This window comes from Bombus vosnesenskii, unplaced genomic scaffold (genome assembly GCF_011952255.1).
Source record: "Bombus vosnesenskii isolate JDL3184/JDL3185 unplaced genomic scaffold, Bvos_JDL3184-5_v1.1 scf7180000013314, whole genome shotgun sequence".
Lineage (NCBI taxonomy): Eukaryota > Metazoa > Arthropoda > Insecta > Hymenoptera > Apidae > Bombus > Bombus vosnesenskii.
This window is the reverse complement of record NW_022882960.1, coordinates 4,947,441-4,960,141: the sequence shown is the minus strand read 5'-3', so window position 1 is coordinate 4,960,141 and position 12,701 is coordinate 4,947,441. Positions and strand designations below refer to the sequence as shown.

The window sequence follows — 12,701 nt, the reverse complement described above, 5'->3', positions numbered from 1 at the left end:
TATCCTTCTTTTCTTACCACGTCCTTTCTCTGTTTCCATTCCGGAAGCAGCATAAATTTTTCCAACCACAGTTCGAAATTTCCGCGGAATCAATATCTTCGGAATTACACGGAATGCTATTTTAATGATAATTTTTTGAATTTTCGAGATTAAACGAAATCTCGGCTTCGTGATATTAAATTATTAATTACGTTAAAGTAATATAGTATATGAAAGTAATTATAGATGAAACATTATCGCGCTATCTTCTCGAATAAGTTATCATATTATTCCTATATTATCGTGTCATTTAAATTTTTTAGATAAAGTTCAATTAAATGAAAATTAATTTCGATATCAATCGATTAATTTTAATATTTTCCTATCCTTTTTTTTTTTATTATTCGAAATACATATTAAAACTTTTATTTAAACTGGCATAAAAATTCTCCAACTTTTACACGTTTGTTAAGTTGATCGTAAAATATCATCATAATCGCGTATTTATTAATAAAATTACGTCTCAGATTTTCATTTCCAAGTTAAATAAATTAATTACGGGAGAAGAAGTTTGAAAATATATAACCATCGGTAGTTTATAATTTATAGAAATACTTTATTGGACTAGCACTTATGCTTTGGTTACAATGATATTTACGATATCTATATATTATAATAATCGATTTTCAAACATAAATGAGTAGATAAATAAATAGCAGAATAATAAGGCACCCTGCAATAAATAGATTTTCTCGATTATTAGTACTTTTGTGAACGAAGAAACTTCTCGTTGGCGAGCAAAACGTTCTTCTTTTATTTCTCACGATATTCTCTTTAATGTCTTCACTGACAGATGTATTAGAAATAGGAAAGTTGTGGCTCGTGATTGTGACGCAGTGACACGCTCTGATGTCCAGAATGATGGAAATTCTGGATCTCATGGTTTCCCTGCTGACCACGGTACTGATTAGAACTAGATGACGTTGACGATGATACGTTGCAACTGTTGTTCATCAACATAGAAGCGTTCCCACCTTGAAGAGCAAACGGCCAAGACTATAAAAAATATTGAGAAAAAATTTAGTCAAAGCTTCCTTTGAAATTGTCCATTCTTTCGATCGAAGAAACGTTAAAGCGAACTCGTGAAGCTCGTATCGTCGAAAAACGTTCTCCTTCTGCGCGTTACAAATTTTATCTGACGATTTTCTAATAAAACGAACGTTCAATTTGGAGTTAAACAATTTTTTACTATAATTTTTTTTTTATGCTACCTTAAATTATTTTCAATCTTTCTTTTATTAAAGAACAATTTTGGTCGGTCGTAAAAACAAGAAGAAGGATGTAAATTCGATTGGCCCGTAATGCAAAAGGAATAAACGGTTGTTCTCCAAATAATGGAACTAACTAAAGACGGGTAGAAGCTTTGAGGGTGATTCGATCCACCTGGAGAGACGTAAACAGAGAACGTGTCTGCGAAGACGACGCGTTGTGACGCCGACTGGATCCACCTGGATTCTCTGTTATTTTACGAACTCGTAATCGTGACACTGAAAATCGCAATTATGCAGAAAACTCGACAATTTGCTTCGCTTATTTTTAGATGGTTAATGTAGTCCCAAAATTTGTACAATAACAATGTTTAAGGCAAGTAACTTTGAACATTAAAAGTAAAAAAGAACCTGTTAATTTTTACAATACTATGTATGCTATGTATACAATACGAATGATCACAGAGTCAAATAAAAATCTTCATATTTTTATCAACATCGACATATTCGCGTGTTACGCGTCATCTTACGCGTATCTTCTAGTACATTCGCTTGTAAAACCCATTCTGAAATAATGACAATTTCTTATTGTCTAAAATACTTCGGAGCTTCGAAAATCCTTCGGTTTGTATGTTTACTTGTACAGATCATCCTCTTTTACGACTGAAACTCTTCAATCATAAGAAGTAAAAATATCCACATTAATGACTACGATCTATTTAGGACACCCAAAAGGGCGATAGACGGTGGAAAACTAATTTTTAGAAGCTGATCGGACAAGATAAAGAGACATTGATCGTACGTATTGAAAGAAGCAAGAGGAACACAGTAAGCAAATAAAGAAAATTACAAAGTAAAAAAGAAACGACTGTTTCCTGAATTGCGAAGCAATCGTGAAGAATACACGAAAGAAAAAGAAGACAGTGGATAAGATAATACACGCGAAAAAGCAGAAAGCCAATAATAACTTACATTAAAATTAAAAAAATAAAAAAAAAAAACAATTACAGTGGAGAACTTTCAGAACACACTAAGTAATAAGTTAAAAACCATACTAGGCTACGTTACATCAAATTCTATCACACGCGTTTCGATTAACATAGACATCTGTTCAGTCGTTTATCAAAACAATTAAACCAAATTGCACAAATAAAACTTACCAACGCCAAAGATAAGGATCTGGTTGTCTCCGAGTGCGCATCCCCGTCGTCTCGTAGAACCGCTCGAAGATGAGCAATGTAAGTAGCTGCTAAACGAAGGGTATCCAATTTGCTGAGCTTCGTATCAGCTGGTACCCAAGGTAAAGTTGTCTTTAATCTACAAAACGCCTTGCTGAGTACTCTCATCCGAGCCCGTTCCCTCGCATTCGCCGCGTTTCTTGGCGCACGACTGTCCAAATCGTCTTTACTATACTTTTCTTCCGAAACGAATTCCTCTTCGTCGACTTCCAACGTCGGCGTCGAAGCACGTCGCTTGCGTGGCATTTTCTGCAATTATTAATTGCTTCATTTTACTATGCAAATCCTTGCATATTAATTTCCTTCGAACCTTGCATTTACAACGTCGTAACGAGCTATTTTAATCATTTAGCAGCATCTGCAGGGAACAAGTTTCTTAACAAACGAGTTTCTTAAGATTAAAAAAAAAAAAGAAAAAAAGCAAAAGAAGATTCTAACTTATTCACGTAAATACACGGAATTAAAGACAGCCTTGTTCGGGAAAGAAGATATTACTCTTGAGTTACTAACTATCTTCGCTCGTTTAAAATCATGTAAAATCTTCATTGATGTAAAATGTTAACGGGATCGAAGCAGAAGTTCAGAGTCAATTTCATCAGAAATTCCTTTCGCGTGTGAAACTTTGCGATGATTTCTTAAGATTCAGACAATAGAAGATTCGGCACACATAGAACGTAAAGAAATCCTTGGCAAAGAATATGTTGGTAATTTTCTTCACTGTTTCGTAAAAAACAAAAGAAAAGGAAAAATAATAACGAGATCGAAGCAGAATTTCGGAGCACCAATTCCTTTTCGAGCGTTGAAACTTTGCAAGAGTTGAAGATGGGACACCTCACCTTTGTCTTTCTTCCGACGAGTTCGATTTTTTCTTCGATCTGTATTATTGGAATGCCACGATAGCTCGCGACGCTCGCGCGAAACTAATTGTACGTCAAAACTGTTAGCCAAGAAGAGGAGGACGAAGAGGAGGACGAAGAGAAGGATGCTGAGAGGAAACGTAAGAAAGAGAAAAGAAAAGGAACATTGACAGGGAAGAGGGAGATTTGAGACGCCTCTGAAAATCGGGCGGAGCTTTCTGAACAGTAAAAGCATCTTCCTTCGGCTTGGCCACGGCCTCCTCTTTTGCTTTTCCTCAAAGTTCTCGCCCAATCGTCTAGTTCTGCGTCATCTGCAGCCACCTGGTCCATCCTTTCCTCTTCTATCCTCTTTTGAAGCGCATATCCACGAATAGCGCTTTTTTCGTATGGAATTGACCTTTGCTCCGAATGTTTTTCTTCCGGATATCCGTCTCGTTTTTTTAAGCAGTTATTGTCCCCTAAAATCCTATTTAATATAATTAAATGCATGAATTGAAAGTTAGATGTAATTGAGACTGATTTCAGAAATGAATATTTTGTGAAAGTTTTTTTATTTCATTAGAAGATAATTTTTTGGTAAAAATTTGATAATCTTTGCAATACGTATAGTTTAATTTTTATCAAATTTTCGTCAGCCACTGTACAATGATTTCATTGTTTATGAATGGTATAGAATAAAGCCAATTTTATACATTGAACGAAAGATTTGAAGATAATGATAGAAAACTTATTTTATATCCTTCGATTTTTACTATTAGTTTTTTATATCGTAACAAAATTTAGTAGAGTGTTTATTTAACAAAATTCATTAACAACAATCATTTAGTGAGAAAAATTCGTTAATTCTTCACGATGGATTTCTCTTTGCATAAAACTATCTTTAATCGTCTCCTATATTCTTTATTATCATAATCTTAATTTCGCCTCGAATTTTTTCCTAATTGGAAATTACTTTAAAAAAAGATTTCCTTTCAAATTTTTGTGAGTATCCTAGATACATATCTTAATTATATCATCGAATTAAATTAAAGGTATTTGTCTCATGATGAGATTAATTTTCTATTCCTCTTTTCTACTCAGTGTTACTATTTTTTTTTCCTCTTGCAAAGATTTCGTGTAGGAGGTAAGGGCTGATTGATCTATTAATCCGGTTTAAATCCTCGTGAACGGGCTGTCGACCATTTCGTTGAAAGGAGGATTCGAAATGGATCCTGTAATACGAGGTTTGCGGTGACCCAGTTGATCCTACTTATCCTAAAGCAGGAGTTGACTTATTGCTCGACAGATTCGTGAAAGTTCCTTCGCAATTTGACTCCTTTCCGTGTAATTGACCATGTTCACTTCTCAAGATATTTGTAACTAAACATTTGTATAGGACGGAATTTCAAAAGTGTGAAAATTACTGTGATCTCAGATTTCATGAAGATACATTGATTTATTGGTACTCTTATTCACTAAAATATTAAACTAGTTCTCAGATATAATTTTAATAATTAATTCTGAAACAATATACTGTAGGTATATGATAATATTTAAAGATACAAATATATCATAATAAATACTATAAATTAAAAATACTTTAAAAATACTTTTAAGAGATTACAATATCATTAATTTCAATATAATAATTGTATCGACAAATATTTTTTACGTTTGTATGATTAAAAATAATTATACGTAAATAAATATTATCAATATTCCACTAAATTGTTATTAAATTATTATTTTTCGAAGAATGGTTACAAGTAAATAATATTGAAGTGAAATTATGCCTTTGATAGGAATTATGGAAGATTTAATAAACATTTTTCTTTGGATACTTATTAAGTTTACATGAAGAATCATTTGTAATAAAGAAAGGTGGGAACTAGACATGAAAAGTAAAAATATTACATAGATAGATAAGTCGAAATTATTCGTTGATTTTCTGTTGTATCCTACAGTTATCGACATAGTTTCACATAGATGTCGACATTGCATTTGTCCCCGAGTGAAATATAAGTTGCTTGCAAAATTTTTAAAAGATACTTTATTTATAATAAAGTCGAATTGTTTATTTCTTATTAAATTATAATATTTTGCCTAATGCGAGCGTAATTTGTTTATAAGTACATATACTTTTGCAGATTCACGCAGGATATTGTAGTTTAGAGTTTCACGAAAGAAGGCGCTCGATGAGCAAGTAAATATGGCTGGCAAGATGCATCGAACGCATTTGCGAATCGTGGGTCGATTCGTACTCTTCGGTTGTTAATTTTTCATGACTTTCTCACGTGTGGTAATGTTTCATTTGTGTGTTTCTAAAATAGTTCTAAATTTCATTCAAAGTTTCTTAATATACAACGATTAAGTGACGAACGACGAAATAAAGATAACGTTCCGAATATTGTAACGAACGTTCCGGAAGGTAGCTCGTCGTATAACTGAATTTTTAGCACGATCGGTCGTGTTTTTGAGAAAATAAGTAAGTACTAAAATATCCATAATCAATAACTAAGTTATTGACTTCCGATTATTAATGGAATTGCGTACTTTAAAGAGGTTAGGTTGTATATTTGTATACGAAACGCGATGAAGTTTATTTTGTGAAAACAATTGTTTGTGTATTATTTGAGTCCAAAAGTTTATCTTTTTTTTATTAACAAATGCTGTATAAATTCTTGTGAAAGCTTTTAAAGTAAGTGTATATCTAAAATTTTATTTTACAAATAATATAGATTTAAATTTTTCAATAACTCTTTGTTAATATAATGGAACATGAAACAATGACACTGTGTTAATTAATTTAGATTGGTTTCGATAAATATATAATATGCTTTCTTTATAGTTATCATAAAAGTAAAGTTTTAATTATATAAGTATGACTGAGGAACATCAATTGCCTTCTGACTCTGATGAAGATGATGAAGATTATGTTCCTGATGGTGCAGACAGTGAGCCTGTGTCTGAAGTAGAATCTGAAGGTGATGCAGAAAGTGGTCCTGAGGATGAAAATGATGAAAACAAAAGAGAAACAACAAAGAGAAGAGGAAGAAAAAAGAACAAAGTCGTAAAGTCTAAAATTAAGAAGCAGAGAAGGACAAGAAAAAAAGTAGAAGATGAGGTTGATGAAAAGCTAGAGGAGGAAGAGGAAGAAGAAGGATCAAAAGAGAAAAAGGAACTTACAGAAGAAGAAGAGAAAAAGAGAGCTGACTCTCTTTGGGCTGACTTTATGAAGGATACAGGTAAATAATTTAAGCCATAAATTGATTAGCATTGCTGAATTATACGTACATTGCTGTTATTTTACCCGTTATTGTATTTTTAATTTCTAAAGCGACTGTACCTAAATCTAAGCCACAAAGCGCGACAAATAAACCAAAAGAGAAATCACCACCCATAGAAAAGCCAAAAATTGAAGAAAAAGTAAAGATAACTAAGGTATTTGAATTTGCTGGTGAAGAAGTGAAGGTTGAGAAAGAAGTCTCGATAGACTCTGCGGAAGCAAGACTATCTTTATCCTCTGCTGAAAATTCTGAGAAAACAGGAAACCCTGGTCCTCCTGCAGGAAGAGGATCTGGAAAGGGTAAAGGTTTTAAACGGGCTGGTTTGGGAGGTATTTCTTCTGTCCTTGGTCAATTAGGAAAAAAGGCGAAAATTAGTACTTTAGAAAAGTCCAAGTTGGATTGGGACAATTATAAGAAACAAGAAAATTTAGAGGAAGAAATTAGTACTCACAACAAAGGTAAAGACGGATATTTAGAACGTCAAGATTTCTTACAGAGAGCAGATTTGAGACAGTTTGAAATTGAAAAGCAGTTACGTAATGCGAACAGACGCAGTACACGGTGAATTTATATTTTCATGTATACGTATCTTTTCCCTAACAATGAGAACCAGGGATGGTATCGAGATAAATACCTTATTAGACTTGCCAATTATCGGCGCTTATAGCACCTATTTAATCGAATTGTTTAAACTCTTATTAAATATCTCATGCCATATGTAAAAATGTGATTGCCTCGCTTGGCTTGACAATCAGCTGAATCTGTTTAAGAAGCGGTTGAGAGCCAATTCTGTGAGAAGAGACTGATCATTCCAATGTATTGAAGATAACATAGTATCTTACGTAATAGTTTAATTTACCATCCGCGAGCTTCGTCTCGATTCATTATATCACAGAACTTCGCATCGAAGCAGGATGTTTGAAGCTTGGTGCTTCAGAGACCGACGATATACATATATTTTAACAATAAACAAGCTCCAGAGATGTTTTTTATTTCGTTTCAATGGAGAAAGGATGATTGATGCAGTATAAATAGTGTAGGTATTTAATAAAATGTCGTTTGTATGATGAATGAATACAATATGTATTCGAGTATGTATGAGAAATAATCATGACATTTTTCTTCTTCATTTACGATCACTGCCTTGGGCGAGTCACATGGAACATTTTACTATATTTATAGACGAAATACACACGATATAAAAAACGTAGATTGTTGTTACAGATATTACAGTTTTATATTTTTTCAGCTGTACCTATTTATGATACTTATTTGCAGAATTGCGGCATGATATATCTGCGAAGATGTAGCGTGTCAGATTATAGATTTAATTGTTAGGAGAATATTAATTTGAAAAAAAAAAAACGATCTTGAAATTCTCAAAGCTCAGGTTTATAGATTTTAGAATACTTATAAAACAGTATCTTACGGATATGTACGAAACTTCTTTATGCATATGGACTATTTAATATCGTAAAAATAAAAGATATATGTTAATATTTAAACACTCATTTCATTTTTATATTTTTGTGTATCGTATCTTGGATTGAATAGTATTGGTTGACGTAATTAAAAGTATCGAATAGATTGTTCATTGTCTTGTCGTTCATATTATATGCTCCGCTTGGCGATGTACTTCTTTTTTCTTTTTTCTTAGCATAAAGCAGATTCTTAGTTCGTCAAAGGTCTTGCAAAAAATGATTCTCACTGGACGCTGCTTAATACCTTCGTATGATTTATCGATTTATAATTTATATTCGCATTACTTAATTATTAAGCGTACAAGCCATTAGCTCGTAAATCGAAGATATCTCTCAGTCCCGATGCAAACGAGTGGTTTTTGTCGTGCGATACTACGCAGGCGTTTTTCGATCACTATTAATCACTTGTCTGTAACTGTATACGTTACAATGCTGGCGAATGTTCTGGCAACATGCAAAAGACTCGTGACGAACAATTTTCTCTCGCCTCGAGCCTACGAATCATAACTGTGGGTCAGCTCGTTCGTCTACGCCTTCTTGTATGTATAATTCAGCGTGTTTCTGAAACACGCGAGAGATATCCAGCACGACAAAATCCATTCGCTTGTTCATCGAGTCTTCGAGCACTTACATTGATTTTGTAAGCAAATACAAACGAAACATTTATCAGAAATACCAATTCATTGTTACCCTTATTTGCAGAATTTCACTTTCCTCCTCTCCTAAAAAAAAAAAAAAAAAATTATAAGTTTACTTCAATAATATAATACCGTCTGCTTACTCATTTGTTTTGCAAATGCTTACTGGCGCATTTTGACTTCGGTTCTTTGAAGAAACTCTCGAGTTGCATCGGTCGGTGCATGTTCTGCATGTTTGTTTCCTATTATGTCTAGGTTTGAAACCAAAATATTAATAGACATATTTGTTCGATTATTACCATTGCATATTAGTTTTTCATACCGACGGAAAGGAAGTTCAAATTGTTGTAGCTTCCTACGTAAATTGGATAGTCCTCTTGCAAATATGTTTCTCTTTGGACTAAATGTCAATTATAAAAATATTATTCTATTTGCGATATAAAGGAGGATTTATATATGTATATATATATGTTATTTAATTGATCCTAACTTTGATGTAGGTGATTCGCAGCGACATTGTCGTGCCGATCTTCCTCTTCCAGGATTTGAATTTGCATTAGTTTTTGGATCGTTTTTTGGATTGTTTCTTGGATTATTTTTTGGATTGTTTCCTTTCTTGCTTCTATTTCTCTAAAATAGAAACTTAATCTCTTATAATTATGTTATTAGTATGAGGATTATTTTTCTCTTGAATTATAATACGAAGTTACTATTTTTATAAGAAATAATGGATGACTATACTGCCTTTCTTTTGTTGATTAAAGTTGGTTGCTTTGCATACCTTCTTTCTTATACAGCAACAATCATCATATTTTGAAAGCATTGGGCACGTCGTCGATGGACATTTGCAATTCTTCCTTAGATCTTGCGAACTGGATCCTTTGACGCATATACAGAGAGGCGTTTGGTTCTTTTTCAACGTTTTACATCGAGATCTTATGCGCTTTTTCTTTCTTGGCGGACTTGCTTGCTTGCGAGCTTCTCGTATTCTGCGACAGTGGCAGACTCTTTTTTTGCGCGATCTACAACAGATCGACCTCGATCTGCATGATTTTATCGATTCTCTGCTTCTTGTACTGTGGTTCAAAAGTTAAATACTTATGAATTAGGAAGAAAGTCCTTTCTAGTTCGACGCATGCACAATAACGCTCATAATTATTCTAACACAGACGAACTTTATAGTTTAAGACAAGTTTTACTCGAATTTTATGTAAAAATTGATAATTGCGATTTTATTAGGTATTTAGTGTTTAAAATCATAGAAGTTAATATCTTCTACTACATATGTTTTATATTGACTAGTATTCGAATAAAGAAATTATAGTAGAATCAGAAAATACCAATTGTACTAAATTTTACACTTTGACCTTCTCTTACACTTATTTCACTTAAACGGTACATGAAAAAATATTTTCCAAGCGAACCATTAGTTCTTCCTACATTTACTTCTCCAACATCTTAAAACGGGTGTTATATAATGTTATTAAAATGCACGATGAGTATAATATTATTCGACATGTTGATATAGAATAATTACGAGCGATTCTAAGTAGATTTAATTGTATTTCGAAATCCATGCGTGTTCATTATATTAAGTAACGTGTTAATTTTAACGACTGTGGTAGGTATTCTGTGAATCACTGAAATGGCATGGGAATGAGGATCTTAAAGAATGCAAGATCGTAAAGGATCTGTCGCTACGATGCTCCATGCAAAATATGCAGGTGGCTGCAACAAAGACTATAATTTATTTATCACCCTCTCACCGTGTCCTCGACATCGATGTTGAACTTTCTACGGTCGATCTCGAAGCTTGGCACATTTTGCTGGAAATCAAATAAAAATCTTTATTCATAGAACACACCTTTTTATTTATAAATCATGTAGTTTATATCTTCGTCGCATAACCATAAGAAAATAATTGTTGAAGTTGCAAAATCATAAAAAAAAAAAAAAAATGCAACGCAAAGATTATCTAAAGTACTTTCTACAACTCGTTGCGCGACTGCGTTTTCTTGATGTAGTTGTTCGATCCTTTGATTTGCTGTTACTCGTAGTGCGATGCCTTAAACGATACAATCTTTGCATGAAAAATATTCATACCACTTTTACAATTATTTTCAAGTACCTTGGAGGGTGTCGATTTGTTGGACATATAGGATCTTTACAATTTTTCTTTCTCATCTTTCGTTAGTTTCTGTTAAATTTGTATCTGGATTTGATAAATATTCGAATGAAGTATGTAGTATTAATTTTGTTCTATTATTATTGCATATTTCAAATAAAATCTGTATCGATAGTACGGTTTATTTAAAAAATCTTATTTTAAACGCTCGTATCTATTTTTCATTAACCTCCTGATTTCACGGAGGACTCAGCGTTTTCTTCTCTTTTTATTATATCGTACATTTTCTTGAAACCATTTATTCATCTTAATAATTAATAGCGATCATATCCAATGGTAACTTTCTTTCGTTATAATTTATCATCTTCATTTTTTTTGTATTTTAAAACATAAATTTCATGTAACCTATTGATTTCACGAGTTGCTCTGACAGGTGATCTTGTCGAGAGTATGTTTGAGCGTTTCGAGTGCAATTATCGCGAAAGCGGATTCAATCATATCTCATTCACGTGATATATTTGTGTGATCTGAGTCAGTATGGTTATCTTGACGTTTCAACATTAGCTAATTGCTCGGTCAAATATCTTATCCGCAATATCGAATATTGAGAAATACGATAGCGGTGACAATACAAATGATTAAAAATTTGCCGATGCAATCATTGCAGCTGATTTTTAGAATTTCACTAGATATCATTTTTCCGATAACTACACAGCTGCCGATTTCGCAAATAATTTCTCAATATTCCCTTCGTATTAATTTCACAAATTAATTACATCCTACCTTTATCTTCTAGAAAGAAGTTTACATATTTTTTTACAGATAAATCAATTTTTTATCTTTAACCAAATTAATTAAATCGACCGAAAATACAAAATGTATGATGATCGGTATAAGTATACCAATAACTCGAACACTGGAACAAGAATATCACGCTAACAAAATGAAGTTGTTCTTGCAACCTGCTAAAAAAAACCAGCAAGAAATCTGCCGAAAAAACGACCGAAAGAAAAAGGAGAAACGAAAGAGCACGAAGGAACTTGTTCGAGTCGCGAGCTTCTCCAAAAAAGGGTTTCTTTTATCGATGCGTTAAACGTGGCCATGAAAACGTCTCTGACAGCGTCTCTGACAGTAAAATTGAATTAAAATCCACTTTGTGACTTATCACGATGCCGGAATCATGGCGGAAGCAACCAAATACTCGCTGCGGGTCGAATTAATTAACCGACAAGTTGAGTAGGTAATCGGTTTTGAATGAAGATGTCCGTGAAACGCGAGTCACAAATTTTTAAGTACCGGAGGGCACGTTGCTTTTTCTCGAGCGGATCGCAGCCGCGATCTCGAAGGTGTCGCCGACGTCGTAAAACCGAATTATGATACACCGTGCGATGAAGATAAAAGAAGAGGGCGAAAGAGGAAGCCGCGCGAAGCGGAGGTGGAACGGTGCGTGGATTGTTGAACGTGTGTGCAAAACGGCAGCAGGATTATCGACGCCAGTCTGGCGGCCGTTAGTTGTGGCCTTGCCATCGGCAGTTTATTCACGAACCGGAATATCTGTTCGACCGTTCCTTCGGCAACCTCCATACGTTTCAAAACACCTCGAGCGAGCCTCTCTTCTTTTGCGGAGAGAGAGTGCACTCGTTACTTTCCCGATTCCTTGACGAAACGATGCATGTGCATACACGACGAGATTATTTCGATCGACGGATTAAGTACCATGCTGCTGCGAAACTCGTCTTTGTAGAATAGATAGAGCCGGTCTGGTGATAGTTTCGTTGATGTTTTTGATGATAGTTGTATATATGCATGGCGATATGAACGAAGTTTTGTCAGTTTTTGTTTTTGTTTT

At 33.7% G+C, this 12,701-nt stretch overlaps 3 protein-coding genes across 6 annotated transcripts; 1 reads left to right on the top strand and 2 right to left on the bottom strand.

The window, feature by feature from the left end:
- Positions 1-419: 419 nt before the first annotated feature.
- On the bottom strand, positions 420-3,475 carry LOC117235186 (transcription factor 21). The gene is made up of 3 exons (XM_033496994.1): positions 3,322-3,475; positions 2,408-2,734; positions 420-1,035 (listed from the first exon to the last, which is right to left on the bottom strand). Exons 2-3 carry the CDS (start codon positions 2,729-2,731, stop codon positions 838-840), a joined length of 522 nt encoding a protein of 173 aa, XP_033352885.1. The 5' UTR covers positions 2,732-2,734; positions 3,322-3,475; the 3' UTR covers positions 420-837.
- Positions 3,476-5,507: 2,032 nt separating this feature from the next.
- LOC117235070 (craniofacial development protein 1) lies at positions 5,508-11,827 on the top strand. Of its 4 annotated transcripts, XR_004493613.1 has the most exons (4): positions 5,508-5,806; positions 6,170-6,566; positions 6,659-7,644; positions 11,675-11,827. XR_004493613.1 is itself a non-coding variant. In XM_033496750.1 (3 exons), exons 2-3 carry the CDS (start codon positions 6,203-6,205, stop codon positions 7,171-7,173), a joined length of 879 nt encoding a protein of 292 aa, XP_033352641.1. In that variant the 5' UTR covers positions 5,508-5,806; position 6,202; the 3' UTR covers positions 7,174-8,762. The 4 variants fall into 4 exon arrangements, 3 of the variants coding, with proteins under 3 accessions (XP_033352641.1, XP_033352639.1, XP_033352640.1); XM_033496750.1 differs by lacking the exon at positions 11,675-11,827 and having other exon boundaries at positions 6,202-6,566; positions 6,659-8,762; XM_033496748.1 differs by lacking the exon at positions 11,675-11,827 and having other exon boundaries at positions 6,659-8,762.
- On the bottom strand, positions 8,271-11,334 carry LOC117235071. The gene is made up of 7 exons (XM_033496751.1): positions 10,856-11,334; positions 10,712-10,792; positions 10,494-10,553; positions 9,509-9,803; positions 9,218-9,357; positions 8,894-9,127; positions 8,271-8,811 (listed from the first exon to the last, which is right to left on the bottom strand). The coding sequence occupies exons 1-7, from the start codon at positions 10,909-10,911 to the stop codon at positions 8,796-8,798; spliced, it is 882 nt and encodes a 293-aa protein (XP_033352642.1). The 5' UTR covers positions 10,912-11,334; the 3' UTR covers positions 8,271-8,795.
- Positions 11,828-12,701: the final 874 nt, after the last annotated feature.

Bases quoted from the DNA above. Each gene is read 5' to 3' on its own strand.
- LOC117235071 (XM_033496751.1), bottom strand. From the start codon at position 10,911: ATGAGAAAGAAAAATTGTAAAGATCCTATATGTCCAACAAATCGACAC. The intron at 9,358-9,508 runs GTATGCAAAGCA...TTTCTATTTTAG, and splicing joins GTTGCTGTATAAGAAAGAAG to AGAAATAGAAGCAAGAAAGG. The intron at 9,128-9,217 runs GTTAGGATCAAT...ATTGACATTTAG, and splicing joins TGCGAATCACCTACATCAAA to TCCAAAGAGAAACATATTTG.
- LOC117235070 (XM_033496750.1), top strand. From the start codon at position 6,203: ATGACTGAGGAACATCAATTGCCTTCTGACTCTGATGAAGATGATGAA. The intron at 6,567-6,658 runs GTAAATAATTTA...TAATTTCTAAAG, and splicing joins TGACTTTATGAAGGATACAG to CGACTGTACCTAAATCTAAG.
- LOC117235186 (XM_033496994.1), bottom strand. From the start codon at position 2,731: ATGCCACGCAAGCGACGTGCTTCGACGCCGACGTTGGAAGTCGACGAA. The intron at 1,036-2,407 runs GTAAGTTTTATT...TATTTTTTATAG, and splicing joins GATCCTTATCTTTGGCGTTG to TCTTGGCCGTTTGCTCTTCA.